Source organism: Carassius carassius, chromosome 47 (assembly GCF_963082965.1).
Source record: "Carassius carassius chromosome 47, fCarCar2.1, whole genome shotgun sequence".
NCBI lineage: Eukaryota > Metazoa > Chordata > Actinopteri > Cypriniformes > Cyprinidae > Carassius > Carassius carassius.
In genome coordinates this window covers 24,656,787-24,683,085 of record NC_081801.1, presented here as the reverse complement: position 1 = coordinate 24,683,085, position 26,299 = coordinate 24,656,787, and the positions used below count along the sequence as shown (strand labels likewise).

The window sequence follows — 26,299 nt, the reverse complement described above, 5'->3', positions numbered from 1 at the left end:
ATATGATACAGTCTGGCGTCTTAAATTTACAAAAGCACTGGTGAAGAAATGTACAAAACCTAGCTTCTGCATCTACATTGCTATAAAGAAATATACAAATCCACTAAACACCTTTATTGCTCTAAAATCTTCCAGCAGTCTGGCAACATGTGTGAAACTTCGTTTAAAGCTGTTTGAGAAGACCATAACATCATATACATAAAAAGTGAGCTTTAGGCACAATGGGATGCAACGTTGGCACAGTCTCTCGAGCCAACAGGAGCAAATATGACATATGACCACTGCACCAGCAATGGCACCCTCTTGGCAAAAAAGAAAAGAAATCCCTCATCACAGGAAGTTTGCATTGAGCTTGAATCTAAACTGCTACTTAGCGTGAATCACATTCTGTCATGTCGCGTAGCTTAAATGCATCAGTTTGCGTGTAGAAATTCCCCATCGGTTACAGAAGCAGGCTGCCTTGAGATCTACTCAAAGTAAGTGGAATGTCTTTGGAGCAGGAGAGCTCTGAAATTACAACACAAAACAGGCCCACCCTGTACAAAGTGTGCACAAGTGCATATTTCCTTTAAAAATACAGTATAATTCTAATCTTGCATAAAAAAATATTAGCTCAAAAACAAGACAAAACTGTAAAAAGAGGGCGTTGCTGAGAAATCAAGGGCAAAACATTTCACTACATTCCTGTTTATATAAAAAAAAAAAAGGCCTAGAAATTTAATTACTTTGCCAATTAAAATTTTTTTTTAAAAAGAATAAAACTAAAATTCCCTGTTGTAATGGGCCAGAATTGAAGGTAGCTTTTGCACAGCAAAATTCCTCTCAATTTTCCTAGCAGTTTAAATTTTATCGATCATCATTAACCAGCTGTTTTTCTTTTTTTGATTGCTTAAATGAGGTATTTCTATTCATTTTGACTGATATGACATGCATGTGATCCTATACAGCAGTTCTGCAATGCTACAGTTAACAGTGTGTCAAGAGAAACAAAGAAATCAAACCAAGACGAACAAAAAGACACTGTTAATCTCACAAACATATATATTATTGATCATATTTTAAAATAAAGTAATAGATTGGGATATCAAAATACATATCAATTATGAGAATCAAAAGATTTACCTAATGCTCTCTAGAGCAGAAGTATTTAACCGGTAAGGATATTTTTTGACTTTCAAAGTAAAATGTAGAATAAAATAACAGTAACACACATTATTGGGCACCAGCAGAAGACTAATATAAAAGCATGTTGCAAAAATACAGTTGATCACTATATATATATATATATATATATATATATATATATATATATATCTATATATATATATATATATATATATATATCCATTCTTTGGGACAAAAAAAAAAAAAGAACTCCTTTTGGTTATGATAAGATAGTGTGTCTCTGTACATGTGTGAGTGTGTTAAGGTGTAGTCATCAGGGCTGACAGCAGAAGGGTGGCGTGTTCCCAGAGACCCAATGTAGCACTAACTCATAGAGAACCTACAGAGGGAAGATGAGGAGAAAGATCTGATCATGGATTACTGATAAACCACACAGATATCTGATGCTGAAATCATCAACATGGTTCATCGGTCAAGCAGGTGGCGTTACTGGCCAGACTCGTGCAGATAAAGCTGCGTCTCACAAACCATGTGAGCTCTGGACTAAGCTCTGAATTGGCACCTTATTATTGTTTCTGTCTCAAGTGAACAAAGCAGTTGGGAAAGAAAATGCACGTGTATCAGTTTATTAGATCTGTGCATTCAGTCTTAAAGTGACAGCAGCCTAATTCTTGTTTCTTCAAACAACAAAAGAGATCAAATCACATGCTCGCCAATGGATCCTCTGCAGTGAATGGGTGCCGTCAGAATGAGTCCAAACAGTTGATAAAAACATAATAATCCAAACCACTCCAGTCCATCAGTTAACATCTTGTGCAGTCAAAAGATGCGTGTTTGTAAGAAATAAATCCGTTAAGACATTTTTTAATTCAGACAGTTGCTTCTGGCCAAAATAATCCACAATGACACTTCCTTCGGAGAAAAGGTCAATCCCCTGTTGTCTCTCACATCAAAATCCACTCATGTTTTTTAGAAGTGTTTTTGATCTGTGCATATTTCTCTCCTGATTCAGACGACATGAACTTTTGTCATTAAGGAAGCATTATTATGGATAGAGGACTCGCATTCTGGAAAGAAACAATGGTAAAAAGTTAAAACTCGATGGATTTGTTTCTTTCGTCTTCTTCAGATGTTAACTGATGGAGTGGATTACTTGTGGATTATTGTGATGTTTTTATCAGCTGTTTGGACTCTGACGGCACCCATTCACTGCAGAGGATCCACTTCTGAACAAGTGATGCAATGCTACATTTCTCTAAATTTGATGAAGAAACATTTTAGGTGAACTATTTCTTTTAGAGATCTTTCTCAATACAACTATCATCTACTTGCATTAATGGTGCAATAAAACATGCTTAACAGAAAGGTTTCAAGAACACCTTTCTGTTAAGCATGTTTTATTGCACCATTACAATCCCAAATATCAACCGATAATATTGGCTTTAAGGATGTATCAGTCGACTGCTACTTTTAATGTTTACTTCTAGAAAATTGTAAGGATAATTACACAATCTCCAGGTTTGTAAACTGCATTCAGACAGTCTTAAATGTGTCTGACCTCTGCACCCTCTCCAGGATTTGGCTGATCATCCTGTCGGTGACACCAGGACAGATGTCCTCAGCCACATGCAGGCTCTTCTCCAGCTGCTCCAGAACTCCTCTCGTCTTGTCATCATCTCTGTGCTGTGATTTCAGCTATAACAAAAAGCTCAGTCAACCCCACTTTGGTTTTTGCAACTACATAACTAAACTGATTTCAGGTCACATGATGATTCTGAATAGCATTTTAATTTCTGTTCAGCTTCCCAAACAGAAGCATGTGAGAAGACTAGCTCCCCTACCTCTGAAAAAACAGGAGCCATGACGGTGGTTAAACTGCTTGACTTCTTCTGCAGTTCTTCAACCTGATGGGAGGAGATCAAAAACACACACTTGCTGTCAATAATCAGGTACGAACACTGAGCATCCAAATCATCATTCAGAACTCACCATCCCATTGGGCTGCTTTTTTTCCGGCTTCTTCTTACGGACAGTGGTGAAGGACCACTCAGGAGACGAGTCACTGTCTTTACTGCTGGGCTCCCTGTTAGACACACATGAAGAGTGCATTGAGATTTTCAACTTGCTGTTTATGTGTAGTTTGAGCAATTTAAAATGCACACGAGAAAGAGAGACTTTTTAACCCTCTGGTTCTCCTTGGTCACTTTTCACCAAAAAAATGTTTTACAGATTTTATCTTCATTGAAAAATTCTGGACAAGATTTCGGTGTAAAAGGGTCGAATAATAAAAAGTAACACTTGGTACCTTCGCTGTAAAAAAATGGCAGACAGGAAATCCCCCCCCCCCAAAAAAAAAACAAAGCTCAATTTTTTAAATACATATTGCATAGTATCACGAAAAATATATATTTATTAAAAAGCGTGAAGGTACCAAGTGTGAAAAAACTGTCTAAAATGACTGGAATGTTCCTGAAAGCATATGCAGTTTGATTTAAAGCAAAATGCATTTTTTGTTAAAAAATAAACAACATAACATGGTTCTTGTCTGGATTAGATTTATTCATTGCGCCCTCTTGTGGACGGTTGTTTTTTTGTTTGTTTTTTAAACTGCTGTTCAGTGATTTTTCCCCCAATTGAAATATTCTTTAGAATTCAAATACAAGCTGAATACTGAAAGAATTTAAGTGGGGGGGGGGGCTTATTTATTTTCTGAAGTGTTAATTGCAGAGGACAATATTTTCAGCCAAAAACAGACTTAACAGACTTCAATTTCAGTCTGTCACATGGGCATCACTGACTTGGAAACTCGTTCACTGTATGCTTTCCCTGTATGAAAAGAGAGCTGCATTAACGTTCTTCAACATCTGCCTTTTGTATTCCACAGTAAAATTGCTGTGAATTAGCCCCATAAATGTTAACTCAAGATGGTTAGTGACAGAACACTTTTTAGAAAGCAGTGTGTGTTTTGTTTCCAGAAAAGCAAACTGGTGCAATGGAAAGGTTTCTCCTGAAATGTATACTGATTTGTCAACCCAAGCCTCTGTGAATGATAATTTAGGTTAAATGCATTTGTGTGCTGGCCGCATGCTTACGAGTCAGAGTCAGAACTTGATTCTCCATCGCTGTGACCCTCGGCTTTCCAGCGCTTCAGCCGGTCAATGAGCTCGGTGAGGTAGGATGTCTTCTTGGCATGTTTAACGATAAATCTGTGCTTCAGGAGTTCCTTTGCTGTTGGTCTCTAAGAAAATTAAATAGTGAAATTTTATTACCTTTATGACTTTACAAACACATCAGTTAGAGCTGCACAGTATAGTGGTGCACCAGTAGTATTGTGTTACTCATGCCTCAAAATAGCACAGCACTAAATACTCTTACATGTGAAAGTCACTCAGATGTGGCACTCACTGACAGTGTTATACCAACTGAGCTCTGCAGGTGCCATTCACACAGAGAAAGCAAACTACACTTAATGCACATTATAACATACATTTTCCACTTTAAATTTATTTCCACACTTGCTGCATAACTGTATAAATGAGCTCATACAGGGCCTTTTTGTACCCATTTATCAAAGCTTTTGTGACAACTCCAGTCTAAGTGAAACACACATATATGAGTAAGGAATGCTTGCAAACTGTGGGTCTTACAAATCCAGGGTCTTTGTTGAGACAGGAGTCCACAAACTCTTTGAAAGTCTTGGAGAAGTCCCCGTTGAGGGTGGGCGGTGTGTTCTTGGGGATGTGGAAGAGCACTCTCATGGGGTGCATGTCTGAGTTTGGGGGCTCGCCTTTGGCCAACTCAATGGCAGTGATCCCAAGAGACCAAATATCAGCCTGAGAGCAAAACAAACAACTTCACAAAGCTGAACACATTTTGAGCTTGCCATGATACAATTATTTTGAGAATAAACCAAAAAAGGAGCAAGACATTTGTTTAGTTTTGAAGGATCAAAAACAGCATTTAAAGGGATAGTTCCCTCTAAAATTTAAATCCTGTTATTTACTCACTCTCTTAAATTGTCCCAAACCTATGTAACTTTCTTTCCCCTTACAAGAAGAAGAATGTTAAGAATGTTAGTAAACAAATCGTTGACTTCCATAGCATGGAAAAAATTACTATGGAAGTCAAATGGGGACCAAAAAGTTACCGGCATTCCTCAAAATATCTTCTATGTTTAACAGAACAAAGAAGTGGGACACTAATCGATTGGCCTTTAATCTTTGTTGGCTGATATTCATCTAATCTCGTGATCGGTGATTGGCTGATTCTGTGTAAATTCAGGCTGATCTTTTAAACGCGGCACACACAAATACCGTATTTTCCGGACTATGCTATGTCTTCAGTGTAGACTACAGGAGAACTGAGCAGCATAGAGCGCCCTGTCGCGGCTGTAGACGGTAATGTTTTCTGTTAGTTCATTTCTCTCGGTTCATGTCAAATTAATTTTGATAAATAAGTCGCACCTAACTATAAGTCGCAGGACCAGCCAAACTATGAAAAAAAGTGCGACTTATAGTCCGGAAAATACGGTATACAGTTGAGTACAGATGCACTGGTCGACTAGCCATTTTTTGTTTTATTCCAACCAATCTCGGCTCCAGACTTGCACACACACTGCAATCACTTTCCATGAATGTAATTTGTGTTGAAATATTACAAAGTGTGTAAAAGGCTGTTAACAGAGTCCAGATATGCTGAAGACAGACATCAAGAGGAAAAATACTGTAGCAGACAAACTATGATGTGCAAAAAATGCAAGAAAATCATAAAAACGCTGAACTGGGGGTTTATATGAATGTATCTCTATTTGAATCTTCACAAAGCTGGATGCTGTGTTTTACAACTCTACCGAACTTGTGCTTACACTGTCATGGTACAGAAAAGTATGAAAGACATCGTCAGAATAGTCCATCTGCCATCAGTGCTTCAAACATAACGTTATGAAGTGATGAGAATACTTTTTTTTACACAAAGAAAACAAAAGTAACGACTTTATTCAACAATTCGTCTCCTCTATTTCCATTTTGGAGAATATGAGCTGAATGCAGGCAGCATATGCTCTTCTGAGTCAGACGCGACACAAGGATTTGTTTTCTATGTGTATTTACACTTTGATTTGAATGAAAACAGCGCATCCGTGCAGCGCGGCTGACACAGAAGAGCGTACGCTGCTTGCTTCATAATGTTACAGTTGAATCACTGATGGCAGATGGATTATGACGATGTCTTTAATACTTTTTCTGGACTTTAACCATGTAAGTTACTTGGCAGTTAATGGGACCGTCATAAGGCTCCCGGTTTTCATCCAAAATATCTTAAATTGTGCTCCGAACATGAACGAAGCTTTTACAGGATAATGATTAATGGCAAAATATTATTAGTTATCTCTTTGTGCTCCTTGGAGGATTAGACGAGGGCTTAATGAACTAATCATTGTGAAAACCTCAAATTCAACCAAAATGTACCTTTTTCACTTTTTTTTTTTGCCTGTAATTCAAAATTAGCCTGTGTACATTACCACTTATTTTTCCAGCACATATTTTAGATCATTTAATCCACCCCATACCTAAACTTAACAACTAATTTATTATAAATAAGCAGCAAATTAAGAGTTTACTGAGGCAAAAGTTGTAGTTAATAGTTGAGAACAGGTTCCCAAACTAAAGTGTGACTGATGTGTTTATATACAGAGATACATGTGTTTACACGTAACAGCTTAGTCTTTAATAACTGCAGCATGTTCATGCTGTTTCTTCCTAATCAACAGTTTGCATTACAATGAAGTCTAGCTTTAGCCTGCTCTACAAAGAAAACAACAGTGTGATTCTGGAAACATTTCCATTTATAATGCTGAGATGTGAGTGGATTCAGAGGGACGTACCTTCGAGTCGTAGGCAGACTGCTGGATGACCTCGGGAGCCATCCAGAACGGTGTACCTACAAACGTCTCTCTCTTGATCTGTGTGTCTGTCAGCTGTCCCGCCACACCGAAGTCTGCCAGCTTCACCTCTCCAGACTCAGACAACAACACGTTGGCAGCTGTAACCGTGTAAAAATAAGAGACGATGGAGACCAACAGACACGGCAGCTTTAATTTTACTCAATCAAAAACTGATGAATTTCCGTTTTTACAGTGTATTTAATGTTTCCATAATGGGAACAGGAAAAACATTAAATAGATCTTGCATATTCTGCTTAGAAGTAAGTCTTTTTTTCACACATTCACTGATGTCAGTCACATCTTGTATATAATCTTTAATTATTAAGTCTTATATATAGTGCTGCATGTCTTGAAAATAAAATTATATTGTTACTATTTTTGTTATATATTGCAATATTACTTCATTTCAAACTGCTCTATCTACATTACAAAGAAATCGCTGATGAGCTAAAAACACTGGCAAACAAGTAAGCTGGGGTTCAATGATCTCTTAAGATATTCAGCTCAGTATAATAAATCTGAGAGCAAGCCATGCAAAACTTTAATTGATGATCTCTTGATTTGGGTTTATGTGAAAGTGCAATAAATAATTGTGTTTGATAATCCTGAATATATACAGGTGCTTGTCATATAATTAGAATATCATCAAAAAGTTGATTTATTTCACTAATTCCATTCAAAAAGTGAAACTTGTATATTAATTCATTACACACAGACTGATATATTTCAAATGTGTATCACTTTTAATTTTGATGATTATAACGGACAACTAAGGAACATCCCAAATTCATTATCTCAGAAAATTAGAATAAAACTGAAGACCGATACAAAGAAAGGATTTTTAGAAATCTTGGCCAACTAAAAAGTATAAAAATGAAAAGTATGAGCATGTACAGCACTCAATACTTGACTCCGTTTGGCTGAATTACTGCAGCAATGCGGCGTGGCATGGAGTCGATCAGTCTGTGGCACTGCTCAGGTGTTATGAGAGCCCAGGTTGCTCTGATAGTGGCCTTCAGCTCTTCTGCATTCTTGGGTCTGACATATCACATCTTCCTCTTCACAATCTTCAGAAAATCTATGGGGTTAAGGTCAGGCGAGTTTGCTGGCCAATTAAGAACAGGGATACCATGGTCCTTAAACCAGGTACTGGTAGCTTTGGCACTGTGTGCAGGTGCAAAGTCCTGTTGGAAAATGAAATCTGCATCTCCATAAAGTTGGTCAGCAGCAGGAAGCATGAAGTGCTCTAAAACTTCCTGGTATACGGCTGTGTTGACCTTGGACCTCAGAAAACACAGTGGACCAACACCAGCAGATGACATGGCACCCCAAACCATCACTGACTGTGGAAACTTTACACTGGACCTCAAGCAACATGGATTGTGTACCTCTCCTCTCTTCCTCCAGACTCTGGGACCCTGATTTCCAAAGGAAATGCAAAATTTACTATCAGAGAACATAACTTTGGACCACTCAGCAGCAGTCCAGTCCTTTTTGTCTGAGAGACACTTCTGACGCTGTCTGTTGTTCAAGAGTGGCTTGACACAAGGAGTGCGACAGCTGAAACCCATGTCTTGCATACATCTGTGCGTGGTGGTTCTTGAAGCACTGACTCCAACTGCAGTCCACTCTTTGTGAATCTCCCCCACATTTTTGAATGGGTTTTGTTTCACAATCCTCTCCAGGGTGCGGTTATCCCTATTGCTTGTACACTTTTTTTCTACCACATCTTTTCCTTCCCTTCGCCTCTCTATTAATGTGCTTGGCCACAGCCAGCCTCTTTTGCAATGACATTTTGTGTCTTGCCCTCCTTGTGCAAGGTGTCAGTGGTCGTCTTTTGGACAACTGTCAAGTCAGCAGTCTTCCCCATGATTGTGTAGCCTACAGAACTATACTGAGAGACCATTTAAAGACTTTGCAGGTGTTTTGAGTTAATTAGCTGATTAGAGTGTGGCACCAGGTGTCTTCAATATTGAACCTTTTCACAATATTAAAATTTTCTGAGATACTGAATTTGGGATTTTTGGGATTTGATGTTATAAACATCAAAATTAAAAAAATAAATATTTGAAATATATCAGTTTGTGTGTAATGAATGAATATAACATACAAGTTTCACTTTTTGAATGGAATTAGTGAAATAAATAAACTTTTTGATGATATTCTATGACCAGCACCTGATATTCTTTTGAAGCCGTTCAAAAGTTTAAGATGAGTAAGATGAATATATGCATGTATGCTATATAACTGGGGTTAAAGTGGGGGTAAACAGTTTAAAGTTTTTATTGTTTACCGTAACAGTTTAGTTAATTTTTTGCCATTTAGTTTTTTATGCAATAAACATAAACATTTATTTACCAAAAATAAAATGTGTTTAAATTTCATAAATTAAAAGACAAATTAAATTCGGGTGAAACTTGTTCACTGTTTTTCATAATTATAGAACTTGTAGAAAAACTTTAAACACAATTGTAAATAAGTATAAAGAATGGCATTGGTTTTATTTTTAGTGCTAATTTTTTTTTTTAATTAGCATATTTTTGTATTTTGCTTTGGTACCGAAATTGGTACCGAGAACCGTGGATTTTCACTGGTATCGGTACCGAATACTGAAAGTTTGGTACCGTGACAACACTACTGTAGCCTATATCTCAGTATTTTCAGTTTAAATTAAAATAGTTACATTGTAACATATTGTAGCAATCTAAAACAAAAATAATCCTTTTGAAGCAGAACTTGAAGTTACTAAACTAAAAATGAAAATAATAAAAAACACAGACTAATTGAGAAAAAGGCTATTTTGATTAGCCCATTACACTTTACAGTTAGTGCTATATTACACACACATTAATTATGTTTAATGTGTGTGTAAAATTCTACATTAAAATTCCACATGTCACATTTATTGACCAACTACAAATATTTCAGCATAATATATTTATTAGACAGAGTTATTGCGCTCCTATTTCATTGTCTGTTTGGCGCGCATGCGTGAATTCTGTGGAGTTTAGCGAAGAATTGCAAAGCAGAAGCTCATGCACATCTGACAGCAAAATGGAAATATTTCCATGGCTTTTTTAACATTTATAGATGGAGAATATACCTGTGAAATGTAAGTTATGCATTAAGTAAAACAGCACATCTCAAACACATTAAACAGCATGTCTCTGTCAGCCTTTCTGTTTGAACTGAAACTATAAGCTACAGGCTACTAGGAGAGAAATATAACGCTGATTAACTCTTCATCTTGTTTTGAATACTGCGCGTGGACAGATTTGTCACTAGATGTTTTTGTAGTTTAGAGTGACAAATTGTACCAGCGTACTTTGAAGTCAAAATGGATAGCCGCTATGCAAAATGCATACATGTTGGCAGGTCTGTTTATTCCTGGGATGCAAAGCTGAATTATTTTGCATCATTAGTCCAGTCTTCAGCGTCGCATGATCTTCAGAAATCATTCTATGCTGATTTATTAGCAATGTTGGAAACAGTGATGCTTAATTTTTTTTTTTTTTTATATGTGACACTTTATTCAGGGTTTTACAAGTAGAAATCTTTTGTAAGAATATACACTACTGTTCAAAACATTAAAAATGACAAGTTTAGGGTTGAGCCCCACCCCTTTTAAAATAAACAAATAAAATAAATAATAATATTAAGAACACAAAACTATAGAAGACAACACCAATCTGAGCAGCTATTTTCAGACCAACCAGCTGGAAATCTACCTCACCCTGCATATAGTTCACACAAGTGGAAAAACAAACGTCACACCCACTCAACCAAGCAGACAAATATTCCTCTGCGTACACACCTTTTATGTCCCTGTGGATTTTCTTCTCACAGTGCAGGTAGTCCAAACCTTTCAAAATCTCCTTCAGCATGGTGGCTATCTGGTATTCATCAAAGGGTCCGGCTCTCAGCTGCACATGAACACAAAACAGGTTGAAGGTGTTGGGCACACGATCAGCCGCATTCTGTAGCTGTGGAGGCTCACATATAAGTCAAAGGACTTACCAGATCCAGAGCTGAACCTCCGCCCAGATACTCCATTATGATCCAGAGTTTACTACCCTAGAGGAAAAAAACAAGACATTCATATATGAACTCAGATGTAGGAAAGCACTGAAAAATATCAATTGTGACCAATTGTGCAATAGCTCTGATGCGTCTGACTTATTGTTGAAACAGGAAACACTGGCTAGCATGATACTTGATGAATAATCACATTTTTATGAGATATGTAACTATAATGGGATTATGACACGTCAGAGGAGTGAATGAGAGTGCACCAGCAGAACAATTAAGCAGTTAACTCAGTTTGTGCTTTTGTTTTGTTTTTCTTTTCTTTTTTTATTAATTTGTCCTGGTTTCAAATTTTCTTTATTATAATGTATGTTTATTTGAAAACTTTCTCATGCACAATGTATAGCATAGCCTATATTTATGCCTTCTTCATTTCTTTTTTTGTTTTTGTTCACAGCCTTCAATTTGGATGAGACCCTTGGCCAAGAAATGATATTGATATTTGATCATATTTGATTTGAGAGTGAATTCCCAATACTTAAAAATATACCAGTTTAGAGGATTTTCACTTAAACTATGTACTTTTTAGGGCTTTAATGTACTAGGTCGAAGTGACTTTCATAATTATGTACAAAACTTCTGTTATAACCACTGTTGGGAACGTTACATTAAAAAGCAATTAGTTATAGTTACTCACTACTTGTTGCAAAAAGTAACTGAGTTAGTAACTGAATTACTCTATAATAAAAGTAACTCATTACCAGGGAAAGTAACTATTTGTGTTACTGTAAAAAAAAAAATTGCTATACGTCAAAGAATTTTTAATTTTTTTGGAGCAGTTTTCACAAGTCAGTTAAAATGAGTAGAACAGACAGGTGTTCGTACATAACTTTCAATATTTATTGCACGTCAACAGACAGCAAGAGTTTTATCCTGCACTTCCAAGTATTATCTTTGTAAGAAAAGTGGTTCTGGCCACTAGCTTTGTAGATGCGTGTGTCACATATTACATGTACACATTACATGCACGTTCTTGCCTTTGACCACAATGAATTTGAATTTGTGCTTATATCTCCACCTTGAAAATGCCAACTTTTCATCGGATTGCTCCTGACTCGCCATCTCTGCTGCATCTGCGAATCTCGCGTGTGTGTGTACCGCTGGCGTAAAAACATTGGCTCTGATTGGCTACCATGAAACACATGACTCTGCCTTAGCCAATCATAATCGCTTATCTCATTATTAACCCACCTCCTCACTCGCTCTGTGAGCCAGGGGTGTGTTCGGATTAAATAGTTTATTAAATCAATGCATAGTAACGCACCGCATTTAATGTCCAGTAATGTTAACGGCGTTATAACGACGGGAAAAGTAATTAGTTAGATTACCCCGTTACTGAAAAAATAACGTTGCTACCTAACGCCGTTCTTTTAAACGGCGTTATTCCAAACACTGGTTGTAACATTCTTCAGATTATCTTTTGTATTTTTTTTTTCAGGCGAGTAAAGGATGAAAAATGCCATGGTAGAATTTCAGATGGTTACTTTCCCATACATCACATTCTATAGAGAACACTATTGTAATTGAATGTATAGAATGTAACAATAGATTACTGTTTTTGGTGTGTAGGTATCGGATTAATCTCATATAGGATGCAGTCTGGTTGAGGTAACTAACCCACTACAAAAGCAATTCAATTACGGGCAATGCCCTATGATTGGATTATTTGAAACAATCACATTTCATTTAAATGTTCCTTTTTTTTTTTTTTTTAACAGATACATTATTAATAATCCAGCAGTGTTATTTTTTTCCCATATTTCTGGCAAACAGTATGTCTTAAATTAGTTGCTCATCATGGCTATAAAAAGAAGTGCAGCGTCATACACATAACATTATCATGAGATCTCTACTGTAATACAATGTTGTAAATTCTTTGTGTTTAGTTGCCTGTGTTTTAACACATTGTTATGGAGTGCAACCGTAACAGTAATTTGGCTTTACTAAAATGTGTGCATAATCGCATTAAATAGTTTAAATAAGTTGTTCAGATGAACAAAGCACGAGGTTTTCTTGCATAATTAAAATTTTAATTGTTTGGTCAGACAGTTCATATATAATATTCACATTAATCGGGGATTAAACGTGGAGTTATGTTCTGTATGCTAAATATGAAAACGAGCGTATCTGCACAGCACCTATAACTGTGCTTTGTATCTGCTGATTGCTGATCGAGATTTACATGCTTGGCTCACTGACCCTGTATACTCATTCATTTCGTTCATAAACGAGATGTGTCAGTTCATTCAACTCGTTCACGAATGAGAAGATCTCTCGATCTCATTCAGTGAAGGGCATATGGGTTCACTACATTCAACAAAACCACATGCTCCGTCACATCTTGAGTAACTCTGACAGGATGAAACGGTTCACAGAGCTGTTCACGAGCTGCGCATGCGCTGCTAATAGCGCCGAGCTCGCGTGCTGCTGTGGAGGGAGGAACTTCAGTGAACGAGAAATCACAATTCTTGACTAGGTATCGGTATCGAAACAATAATTTTGATATTGTGACAACACTACCATCAACTGACACTTAACCGGGATGCATTGCCATTCAAATCAGCAGCAAGGGTCAAAGCTAGTCCCCAGTTTAGTAAACATCGGCCTCCTCTTAACTGTGCTGTATTGGCCGTTTTGATGCATTGCAATATGACAGGCCATTGTTTGGGTGCCTAGTCAAAATGTTTTGTATCTTTTGTTCTGTTGTATGTATTTGTGCTATTGCTTGTGCTTTATTTATTTGTTCTTATTACTGACTGTTTACTTGTTTTTTTTTACATTTTTATTTTAAACTTTATATTAGTTAGGCTAGTAGTTTTTGTTGAGTTATTGAAATATCCACAAAACCAGCCTAAAGTGTCAATTTCTGTCAAAATTTAGATTTTATACATAACCTGAAAGCTGAATAAATAATCTTTCCGTTGATGTGTGGTTTGTAAGGAGGACAATATTTGTCTGAGATACAACTATTTGAAAATCTGGAATCTGAGGGAGCAAAAAAATCTAAATATTGAGAAAATCACCTTTAAAGTTGTCCAAATGAATTCTTAGCAATGTATATTACTAATCAAAAATAAAGTTTTTATATATTTAAGGAAGGAAATTTACAAAATATCTTCATGGAACATGATCTTTACTCAATATCCTAATGATTTTTGGCATAAAAGAAAAATTAATCATTTTGACCTATACAATGGTTTTTTGGCTATTGCTACAAATACACCCCAGCGACTTAAGACACTGGTATGTATTGTAACAACTTTATTACAATGGTCAAAAGTAAAAGCCAGTAAAAAAAAAAAATCTGGTCATCACAAACGTCACAAAATTTCCTCGCACATAATGGGAATTTCTTACAAATGTACCAAGTGCAAGTTCACCAGTACTGAAAATGGCTTAACAACATAAACAGTATAATAACACACACTGAGGGGCTCGTTAACTCATATTTTCAGTGTCTTGTTCTGTTTAAGTGGCAGAATCACATGGATGGGACTACGCATATGGAAATCATATGCATATAAGGTATTGCATACTGAAAGTTGGCATTGCAAGTGCAAATATGGTTATTTTGGGGAGGAAACAAGATTGGGAGGAAAGCCTGTGCACAAAGTATGCACATTTTTTAACTGACTGGGATTTATAAAGGGAATTGCATGCAGGTTCCAACGTACATTATAAACCTCAAGACTGTGTATGCAACATCTAAATCTACTTTATGTCCATATGCACAACTTTTGTATGAAATCTGCACATTTTCTTTATAACACAACGCCCCTGTTCTGTTTTTAACCATATACTTGATGCAGCCTTTTCATCATTTGTTGGAACAAACACTGACCATCAATGCACACAGACACACAAAGTGGCCAGACATTACATTCTGTCTGGATGCCTTCCAGAAATACAGGTATAGTGACATAGCACAGAGGGTTTGGCCATGAGTCACCAATGGCATCCAATCTTTAAAAACGGCTTCCGAAATCCCCATTAAAATATATCCTCAGCCATCTTTTGTAGTCATTTTAATCCAAAGGCACACACAATGCACAGCACTATGGTGCTACGATAATATAACGTCATGTCTCAAAAAACCTAGTACTGGGAACAGAGAACCGGTGCTTACCTATAACAATATAAAAATGTGTGAAATTCTTAAATTTCAGTTCTGAAAACTGTTCTGGTGTGACATCTGGGAAAAGCGCTGTGAGTGTATCCTTCAGTGGGTTTATGGACTTTCTCATTAATAATTAACACACTAAATTAATTTAAATAATAAATAGTCTCAGATAGAGTTCCAGTAGTTTTTGCAATACAGAGAGAACCAAATTTTATTAGTATTGGCATCTACTGCTGAAATGTTGCTACTGTGACAACACTACTAGCATGTGCTACAGCTAATGTGTGAAACAGCCAATGTCAATCCATACCTTTAGGTAAGAGCCATAGTATTTGGTGACATGAGGACTATCGCACTGGCTGAGTACGGTGATCTCCTGTTGGATGTCTTCGATCTCATCTTCTGCCTCTTCGAGATCGATGGTCTTGATGGCCACTACGTTCTGAGTGCGGCGGTCGATGCCTTTGAACACCTCACCGAACGAGCCCTTCCCGATCCGCTCTAGTTTAGTGAACAACTCTTCAGGGTCTGTTCGGCTGTTCTGGAATACAGAAGTTACACAGAGTTAGAGTTGACTAGATTGGATAGTTTTACTAGTTAACGACATACTGTAGCTCTGGTAATTTTGCTGTAATGACGTATTTGGAATGTAAGTTTACAGAATGGAATCTCTCATATTCAACACTCTGTAGATTTTCTGTAGAAACAGATTTCAAAAAAGACCTCTCGCTTTCCTTCTATAAACCATGTGTTTCAGTGCACCAAAAACATATGCAGTTGCTTGGTTATATTCCTCCAGTTTTATAAAAGGTTCAATGGAACATTGAAGATCAAAGACAAACAGTTCATAAGTGTTTATAGCAGAGAGAATACCAATGCCATATCAGGTTAATCAATAAAATTCCAAGAAACCTTTGGGAGGAGAGCTCTGCGAATCAATATATGCAGCTGTTTAACTGGTATCAGTTACCTATTGCAGATAGTTATTTCACTGTGTGCAATACTGATTAAAATATAAGAGGCACAAAAGCGGTTCTACAGTTAGTCTTTTAAAACATTTAAAGTTTTGTTGTTGAGTTTAGTCGGTTTATTAGCTTTAAAGACCATATGAAAAGTCTGCATGAAATCAAAATATGGTTATTTACAAGAGTTGGGGAGGGATCTATTCTCCAATGCATCACAGTTCTCTCTTCAATGATTCTGAGCTGTTTTTCTACATATGTGCAAGGGCACTTTCAAGAAACAGGGCTTGAAATGTCAAACTTGTGATGAAAAACTTACAGAATCAGAATCAGAATCAGAATGAGAATGAGCTTTATTGCCAGGTATGTTCACACATACGAGGAATTTGTTTTCGTGACAGAGCTCCGCAGTGCAACATAACAGCGACAGAACAAAAAACACAATAAGGAATAAAAAATACAAAAAAATACAAATAGGTGGGTAAGGATTGACAATATACAAATTGACAATGTATGGCAGGTATATTAAAAAGAGCATTAATGTATGAACATGTATATTATGTGGAAAAATTTTAACTGTACGCTAAGTATGTGTGTTTGGATAAATAAGTGTATGTGTATATAAATATAAATATAAGTAGTATAGTGTGTTCCATGTATGTACATGTATATTATGTGCAAAAGATTTAAGTGTACGCTAAGTATGTGTGTTGGATAAAAAGTGTAGTGTATATAAATATAAATAGTGTAGTGTGTCCCACAGTTATTATCAGCTGTTCATAAGATGGATTGCCTGAGGGAAGAAACTGTTCCTGTGTCTGGTCGTTCTGGTGCTCAGTGCTCTGTAGCGTCGACCAGATGGCAACAGTTCAAAGAGGGAGTGTGCTGGATGTGAGGGGTCCAGAGTGATTTTAACAGCCCTTTTACAACACTTATCTAAAAAACAACTAAATTTTTTGTACAGAAATAACAATGGCAAACATATAGATTAAAAATAGACAAAATATTACATTTAAAGATGCATTCTGTTGTTTGGTGTTAGCCTAAGATTTTGCATATTAAAATAAATATGTGGTGTGCACTTACATAAGATGGAAACCTTTCCCTTAGTTTTCTATGAAAAAGTTTTAACCATTGTGCATACTTTTTTTTGGGAATTTAAAATATTTAAATTTAAATATTTTATCATCATTTATTTCATAAATAAAAAATAATAATAAAAAAAAAAATGCACTCAGGAACAAAAATGTCCACACCGACACCCATTAAAATATTTTTTTGTGTCAATTAAGAATACAATAATGGATTATTGTTTGTAAGCCTTCAAAGTTTTACAGTTTTTACATTTTTACTATTTAGCACCCATGGAGCAAATACTCACTTTCACCTGTTTTGTTCTTCTGCTGAAAAAAAGGCCAATTGAATTGAAATGATGTAATTATAATAGTGTGGTTGTGCTGGATATCAAAGTGTGTTTTGCACATATGTGCTTAAAAATTTGAATATGTAAATGATAGATAAAAAAAAAAAACACTGCACAAAAATAATAAAGCATCAGAATTAATGCTGTTAAATCAGTCATTGGATACACTCACTAACATGTTTTACCAGCGGAGACCAGAAGAAACGCCTGTAGCCATAAGACAGAAAGAAAACAAGCACCAACATTTGTGTGGCCAACACAAGGTGGAAAGATCTTAATGAATCTTTTTAATATTTACTTGTGTATAAAGCTGATTTATTTGCAATTTAGGTTTAAAAGACCTTTAATATTCAGTAATATTATGGATTCAACTGCATTGATGCTATTAGATGAGAACAAAACTTGAGCTGAAGTGCAACAGTGACAGTCATCCTTGAACTGAATCAATACTGAATGAACTTGAGCTAAATAATGGCACAATTGTCTTCTTTGAAATGACTTTACAGCTAAATTTGAAGTTGTTTCATAACTGATGTAGTGATATCTGTTTATCGATGTGAAGTTGCTCTGAGACAATATGTATTGTATAAAGCACAATATAAATAAATGACTTAACGTTTAATGATCGAGACTACTTAGAAATTATAAAATTTGTGATATAGTAGGTCTGTCATATATATATATATATTTTTTTAATCAAGTTTTCAGCAAAACGTGCATATTGTGATATTTTTTTTCAATTCAATATTAAAGAACATGAAAACATGGCTTCTGCTTATATATCACACCCCACATACTGCATTTACCCCATGTTTGATCATTGTCGGTTAACCTTTTTAACTAGTTAACTGGTTAAAAGAATTCGCCAAAATTTGCACCCCTATTTGCTGTCTAACAAAATTTTAAGAAATTCCATGCTACATTTTTGCTTGCTTTGCAAATTCAGGTAATGGGCAGTGACAGTTTTTTGGGGGAAATACATTTAATTTAGACAATGAACTTGGCTCGTATTGTTAGATTTCATTTCCAATTAGACTGGAGAAAGAAAAAACAAAAAAACAGTAGAGTATCTGGTCTTTGGGCATCTCTGATGTGCTCTAGATCCAGTGGAGCAGCAGTGATGAGCTATACCCCGCTCCACCGTCTGCTTCCTTCTGATAAACCGCCGTGGATGCAGCTGGAAAAGCTGGATGCATTTCCTCCATTATACAAACACATGAACAGGCAACAAAGAGGAACTCCTCAGGGGCTGTGGGCACGAGCTACATGACACAACAAGCTTTCATCATGTTCCTCCAGACTGCTACCCTTTCCCTGAACCTGTCTCAGGTGTTAACTACGGTAAACCAGTGCGCGAAACACTTCCTTGCAGGCCACACCCAGACACTACACCTGAGACGACACTCCTTCATGCTTCTGGAGCTATAACACGTCACTTCTATACTTCTATGAATGGACAATTGCTTCGTCTATTTAGAAGGTCGAGACTGCACTTTAAACCCCAGACAGACTCACAAAATAAACATTAAAAAGGCGTCACAAGTGTTACATTAATGAGCAAAGTTACCCATCTGCTGTGCCTAATGATTAACAATACCATCCAGTTGTCACAGCAGAGAAGTCAACATACGTGTGTGTGTGTGTGTGTGTGTGTGTGTGTTATTCCAGGAAGGAGCACATGCTTAGTTATGGCGGTCTGGATCAGTGACCTTTCTGACCTCCGTCTGCGATCAAAAAAAGGAAGAGCGGTGAAGTTCTAATGCGCTGCCAAACCAAACACAGCTTCTGATTCAAAGCGTCTATTAAATGTGAAGTTGAGACAGCGGCCACAACATGGAACCACATTCACACTTCCTGTGCTGCAAGGAAGGCTGTCACACAAAACAGCTTAAAACGCAAGGAGTACACCACTGTCCTAGATCACGGGCGGCAGAAGCAGACTCATGCGTTTATTAAAAGAGTGCTAGAGCACTAGCCCAACTTTAGGAGCAGATGGCACCTTATACAAAAACATCATTATTAGATCAGACCAGGAGTATAAAGATGACCAATTATAGACTGATCTGGACCAAAAATCAACTCATAGCGACTAAGCCAAGCCATCCATTCAGTCATATATATAGATATGAAAAATACTCAATTAATATGTTAATTAATACTCAATTAATCCTCATTCCAAATATACCAGAAAAACTGCTCAGGCAAATAATTACATATTAGACGCATGTTGTTAAGTGGTATTACTCATTTCTGAAGCATATAATGTTCCCATAATTAACATAAAAACATAATGCTATTAAACATGAGTCACCAATCCTTTTAATATTCTTTATGTAGTAGTAACTAGGGATGGGCGTTTTTTCCGCAAATATCACATTTGAATATTTGAGCTCACAAAAAACGAATATTCGAATATTCGTTTATTCAAATTAAGTTTAATGAGACAGACATATTTTTTCAGCAACATTTATTGTTTCCGTCATTTTTAACAAGCTTACACACAATAAGCTTGAACATTACACATCGTGTTTTGTAGCTGAAAACCTTTAACAATGTGTGCAAACAAACAAAAGTACAGATTAAAAGCAAAAAAAAAAAAAAAGTGAACAAAGAAAAAACGTAAAGCATCCTGCAGCAATTAGGCTATTGTAGAACGTAGCCTACACTTAACTTTGAATTTTTTAAACTGTCAGCAAATCTTTTTTGCCTATTGTTTTACATGTTCTTGTTAAGAAATACGGGCATGTAAACATGATCGGGGGAAAGTCGGCTCCTTAGTCTGTTAAAAATAAGGCCAACCGCGGAAAAAACGTGCTCTGACGGCACAGACGTCGACTCACAAATAACGGTGTGCTAAGCGAATAAGTTTTGTGAAGCGCTTCGTGTTTTGGTTTCACCACTGAATGGGATCCTCATCTGGTGGAATACATGGCTCCAGCAAGAACTGTTCCCACTCATCTCGGCTGGATTCTGTAATCATCGCTGAAGAACTGGCTCAGCCTTTTCCGACAAGTGGGCATTGCATCCTCTTCATCGTTGGAGACAGCGGTTGCATCCGCACCACTCGCATCAAGGAAAATGTTCTGATAATGTTCAAAAAAGTTTTTTTTTTTCTTACTTCTCTCATGTTTTCATCGAGAAACCTGAGATGTTTGTGCCAAGGGTCTAGTGCAGACGCGAGAAGAGGAGTTTTCACTGCACTCTCCAAGTTAGCTGTGTTTATTCATTGCTTGAGAGATGCCGCAACAATGTTCTTGAATTCGGTCACTTTCTGTGACTCTCCACGGCATATTTGAAATACTGTAGAAGACCGCAGTTCTAAGGGGCTGTTCACATATCGTGTCTTTACCGCTCAAGTTCGTTATTTCCAATGTAGGTGAGCAGTATGCGCGCTCATAATGGAAGCGATGCGGTCGCGATGCGCCCGTTATTTCCAGGCGCGTCCGCACCGCATCGAGTTAAAAACATCTCAACTTTTCAGAATGCCGCAAGCGCACCGCGGGTCATGTGACAAGAACTAAACATTCAGCTTCATCCTTTCTCGTAACAGCGTTGAAAGCTCAGCCAAGATGAAGGAACAGCTGATCATATCTGTATATGGATTGCCATTTTAAAATAAATTTAGTAGCAGAGCTACTGAAAGCGATTTTTTGATCGCAAATCCATTTATCCTTTGCTGTAATTTCTGCCTCTTCAAGGAGAGAGCGCGTCATTGGCAGACGCCTCAGGAGCGCTTCTGCCCAAGCGCTTTGGAAAGAAGGAGAAAGCGGCGCACCTAGCGTTTTCCACTCGTTTTAAGGCGCAATATGTGAACGGCCCCTTATTCATTCATTAATTATTTTTTGCTTGCATATATCTTCAAATATGCCGTGGAGAATCGCAGAAACGGACCAAATTAGGTTTTATTGTAAACTTTTTTTTTTGGGGTGAAATTCGAATATCATTTTTATTTATCGAATAATTAGAGCAGACCGAATATTCGAATGTTCGACTATCCGTGCACACCCCTAGTAGTAACTAGAGCCCGACTGATAAGGGTTTTTTAAGGCCAGATGCCGATACCGATAATAAGGAGTAAAATAAATGACTGATATCGATATATCAGCTGATATTCTTTGTGTGTATACAATACCAGTCAAAAGTTTGGACACTTCCTCATACGCATGTCCAAAATTTTGACTGGTACTAAATATAGAATGCAGTGGTGATGAAACACGTATAATGATGTGGCAAATACATCATTGCACTGAATAGTAAAGTTTAAGTTTATTCAACTTTATTTCAATTAAATTCCATTCAGCTTTATTCATTGAAGTTTTTCCACTTTAGAACATTAATTCGTAGATTTGCGCTATGCCAAACAACGAAACTTACTAGAGAAGTGTTACATTATATAACCTACATCTGTAAATAAATACTATTTAAATTCACAGCTTGTGCGCTTTAATGGCCTTTGAATGTAACATGTTCATTCCATTCGAACTGGAAACATGGCAGAATATCCTGTGAAGTCCACTTTGCAGGGCACCTGCGGCCTAATACAAACTCTGAAGAGATAAGAGAAACATACAAAATGTGCAGAGCGGGGAAGTTCTGCCTGAACAGGAGACCTTTTTACTGAAGTGAAAGGGTTGGCTAGTGTCATTATCTCGTGAATGCGGCGGCAGATCTCCACCAAATTTGTTACGGAATTATAGCCATTCTAATTTTCAATGGAATTCCATACACTTCCAATTCAATTCCAGATTGTCAACAGCAAACAATGGAGCACAACTATGTAATTACACCATTTACAAGCATTTTATCTGTGTTTTATGTTAAGCAAAAAAAAAAATGTTCATATTGGTGACACATCGGAAGGCATATGTGCCAATACAAATATATCTGCGATAGGCTTATATCTGCTGATAAAATCGGCAAAACAATAAATCCTTCGGATTCTAGTAGTAACTACATTAGGACCGGTGTTGTTTTATTTAGCAATCCTGTCACATTGTCAGAATGACATTAGATTTCATGTGCTCAAATTCAAATGTCCAGTATAATGTGAACTGCATATTAATGTCAATTAATGTAAAAAAATGCCACGGTACTATGACATTAACCATGGTGCTAGATAATTACCATATTCATGTACAATGGCACTTTAAGGAATTGAAAAGAATACAGTGGTAAATGCACAAAAACTTTGAAAAAAAAAAACTAAATGGTACTTTTTTTTGTTAGCGTTTATATTAGGATTAATTTAAAACACACACAAATTGTTAAAGATCAGACAGAAGTGAATGTACAGATGCAATATCCTCCTGGGACCAAAACAGACTTTTGTCTTCTGTAGAGGACATTATATTTTAGTGAGTTTCTCAGAGACCCTTCATGCCTCAGTGTCAAGTCTGGATGGATTCAGGGCTTTTCAGACACATCAAATTTTTGTAGGTTTGATCACAAACACTCCTTCTCTTTGGTCTTTAAATATAACTGATATTGACAGAATGTTCAAATTTAGCACTCTTAGGGAAATATGATCATGGTTTGTAATTATCATTTAATTCTGGCTAATTTTCTAATCATTTGTCATTAATAAACATCTCAGAAAAATGTTATGGGGTTTCAAATCGGAATATGACTTTTGTTACGAAACAGGGCATCATTTTCATACATCTTCTAGGACTGCACAATTAATCAAATTACTAATCGTGATTACAATTATAGATGCCAAATTTATGTAATCGTTCAAAGCGGCAATTAATCGTTCAAAGCCACTTACATTGTTCTGCACACTTAAGATTCGTTTTTATCTTAAGGGTTTTCCCCATTATTTTAATTTTAGTATAACATTATAATGCCATTCATATTTTTACTTTTTTATAATTTAAAGAAGAAACCAATCTGGTGTATAGTTGACATTTGCGGTTTAACACTATAGAAAAGCTCTAAAAGTTTTCAGCTTGTTTACGGCATGCAGTTGCATCAAAAATGGTATAAACATAATTTAGTGTAAATTGTGATAATCGTAATTAATAAATCGCAATTACAATTTCAAGGGAATAATCGACAATTATGATTTCTGTCATAATCGTGCAGTCCTAATGTCTTCTGTAGAGGACAAATAGCTGTTAATCAGGCATTTAACAATAAATTATAGATCAATGTTACTATGAAATATGAGACATTCTTATGAAAATGTTGCCAAGTTATTACTTATTTTTTCATTATGGTTTGCCTCAAGAACACTTTAATATGCAAATTAGATCCAATGTATAGTCTATATACACTACCAGTTTAAGGACATTTCACGCACATATTGCAAAAAGTTAGTAGTATTTCAAATTATACTGTTTTATCTTTCATTACACAGCTGTTTGGTTAAAAATATCCTGAAACCTAAAAACTGATTGGTGAATGAGAAAATAAAACATGTTTTTTGCCAATACATACCTTTTAATTTATTTATTTTTAGAATAACTTAACTCAAAGAACACAGAATAAATTAATAATGTTTTTCCCTCCCTTGTTTTTTAAGCTCCAACCAATATAATGACGTCAAAAGACAACAACATTCACAAAACTTTTTTTGTTGGTTCTCAGGAGGATATGTTTGATCTGTGTGTCTCGTGCTGAATGCGGTTAGATGATGATGAGGATGATGATGATGATGATGATGATGAAGGCCCATAGACTGTATTAAAACAGTGATGGCCTGGCGTTACCTTTCTAACTCACCTGCATTCCAGGAACTTGAACAGCTACCGGCGACTGAGCCATCTCCTCCCGTCCACGGACAAACTACACAGTGAATAAACTCTCGGAGAGATCCTTAAAGAGTTCTTTTCCTCACACTACTTTGTATTAAATTATATAAATGGCTATATTTACACTGTATCCACACTGTTCGTGAAGTTCGCGGCGCCAAACTCTTGAGCTAGCTGCGCTCTGCTAGCTTTAAAGTCGACAGTCGGTAAGCATAGTTCCTTCGTAAAGTGGACTTTTTGTAATTTATGTGAGATCCAGACGGTCGTCGGCAGCTTCTTAGTCGCTTTTGGTGAAAGTTCGCGCAGTTTGTTCTTCAGGAGACCCTCTTTGACACCATGACTCGCGCTGCGCTCGCCAAGTTGTTTTGTGCCGTTGGGTGGAGTCGCGCGCATACGCTTGCGTCACTGACGCAAGGAGTTTCACCGCGCGCGCGCTCACACACTCACACTCACACACTTCTCCATCTTAAAGCTTTCATATTTATTTATATGCAGAGCCAAATTATAGTCCGTTACTGATTACAGACTACATGATGAAAACTATAGTTAGTAACGTAATCCGTCACACTACATTTTAGGTAATGTAATCAGACTACTTTGATTTAAATGGGACGATTTTCTACCATAATGATAAATTTCTTTTTTAGAAAAGAATATTTCAAAGATTAAAATTACGGATAATCAATAAACTTTGAATAATTTATTGCTATGGTGTAAATAATATGTAAGCATGCGTTAATAAAGTAACTAATCTAATTACTTTTGATCTAACTTTGTCACATTGATTTAAATGGGACAATTTTGTACCATATTGATATAAAAATGCAAAGAAATAGAAAATGTGTTACATTCATTGTGATTTACAACATGAAGTACATTAAACATTATATTAGCATTACATTATAAAGGTTTCCCAAACTGGGGATTCATAAGTTTAATGAAAAGCTAATAATAAAAAAAAATATAAAATTAAGATAAATCCTTAAAAAAAACATAAATCAAAATACTACAAAAATTAAGTATTTTATTTGTTTACCTGCATGTCACGTGACCATTTACTGACATCAGAGAACCATGAACATGCAAATATGTTACTGAATAATTACAATAGTTATTTTTAAATCTCAGGGGTACTTAAAGTGAATATATTAGGTGAAAGAAGTTCAGATGACAAAATAATTTGTGAATGCCTGCATTGCATGTGGAAAAAACGTGAATTTGTGCACTGCATGTGAAAAAAGCCTTCCAAAGGCATAATGATACATGGTTAAATAACCCACTAACAAAAAGTGTTTCATCAGTAGTTGATGCAGTGTTGAAATATTGAGAAAACACTTCTAAAAACTGTAATGATTTTTGTAAATCCAGCGGTCAAATGCTGTGTGGCCTCTCAGCTTTCTGTGTAATTATATCCTTGACTTTTTGTGAAACTGGAGACTTTCTGAATGTATATAAGTGGTAGGCTATTTTGGAAAGAATATTTCAAAGATTAAAATTAAGGAGAATCAATAAATTATGAATAATTTATTGCTACTGTGTAAATAATATGTAAGCATATAATAAAAAAAAAGTAACTGTAATCTAATTATGAACATTTTCAGTTGGTTTAAGCATCACTATCTTTGGAAGACTTTTGTCTTTCAAACATATTAAAATGCACAAATTCAAGTGATTTCTTCTTTACATTTAATGTGAGGATTCCCAAACATTTTTTTTTTTGTGAGCAAAATTTTCACCGAATATATTTACCCATGAGATACATTTTTAGTGTTTTATTTTGATTGATGGTTTTCTAAAATGATTGTTTTACAATTTTCATGATTTAATTATTAGCTTTCCTAAAAGTAATGCAAAAGTAGTCTGATTACATTGTAGTCTACCCAGCTCTTG

At 36.1% G+C, this 26,299-nt stretch overlaps 1 protein-coding gene across 1 annotated transcript; it reads right to left on the bottom strand.

The window, feature by feature from the left end:
- Positions 1–1,311: 1,311 nt before the first annotated feature.
- On the bottom strand, positions 1,312–24,812 carry stk26 (serine/threonine protein kinase 26). The gene is made up of 11 exons (XM_059542228.1): positions 24,381–24,812; positions 15,583–15,813; positions 11,084–11,140; positions 10,881–10,989; positions 7,007–7,164; positions 4,773–4,958; positions 4,218–4,363; positions 3,115–3,208; positions 2,967–3,029; positions 2,684–2,820; positions 1,312–1,504 (listed from the first exon to the last, which is right to left on the bottom strand). Exons 1-11 carry the CDS (start codon positions 24,420–24,422, stop codon positions 1,489–1,491), a joined length of 1,239 nt encoding a protein of 412 aa, XP_059398211.1. The 5' UTR covers positions 24,423–24,812; the 3' UTR covers positions 1,312–1,488.
- Positions 24,813–26,299: the final 1,487 nt, after the last annotated feature.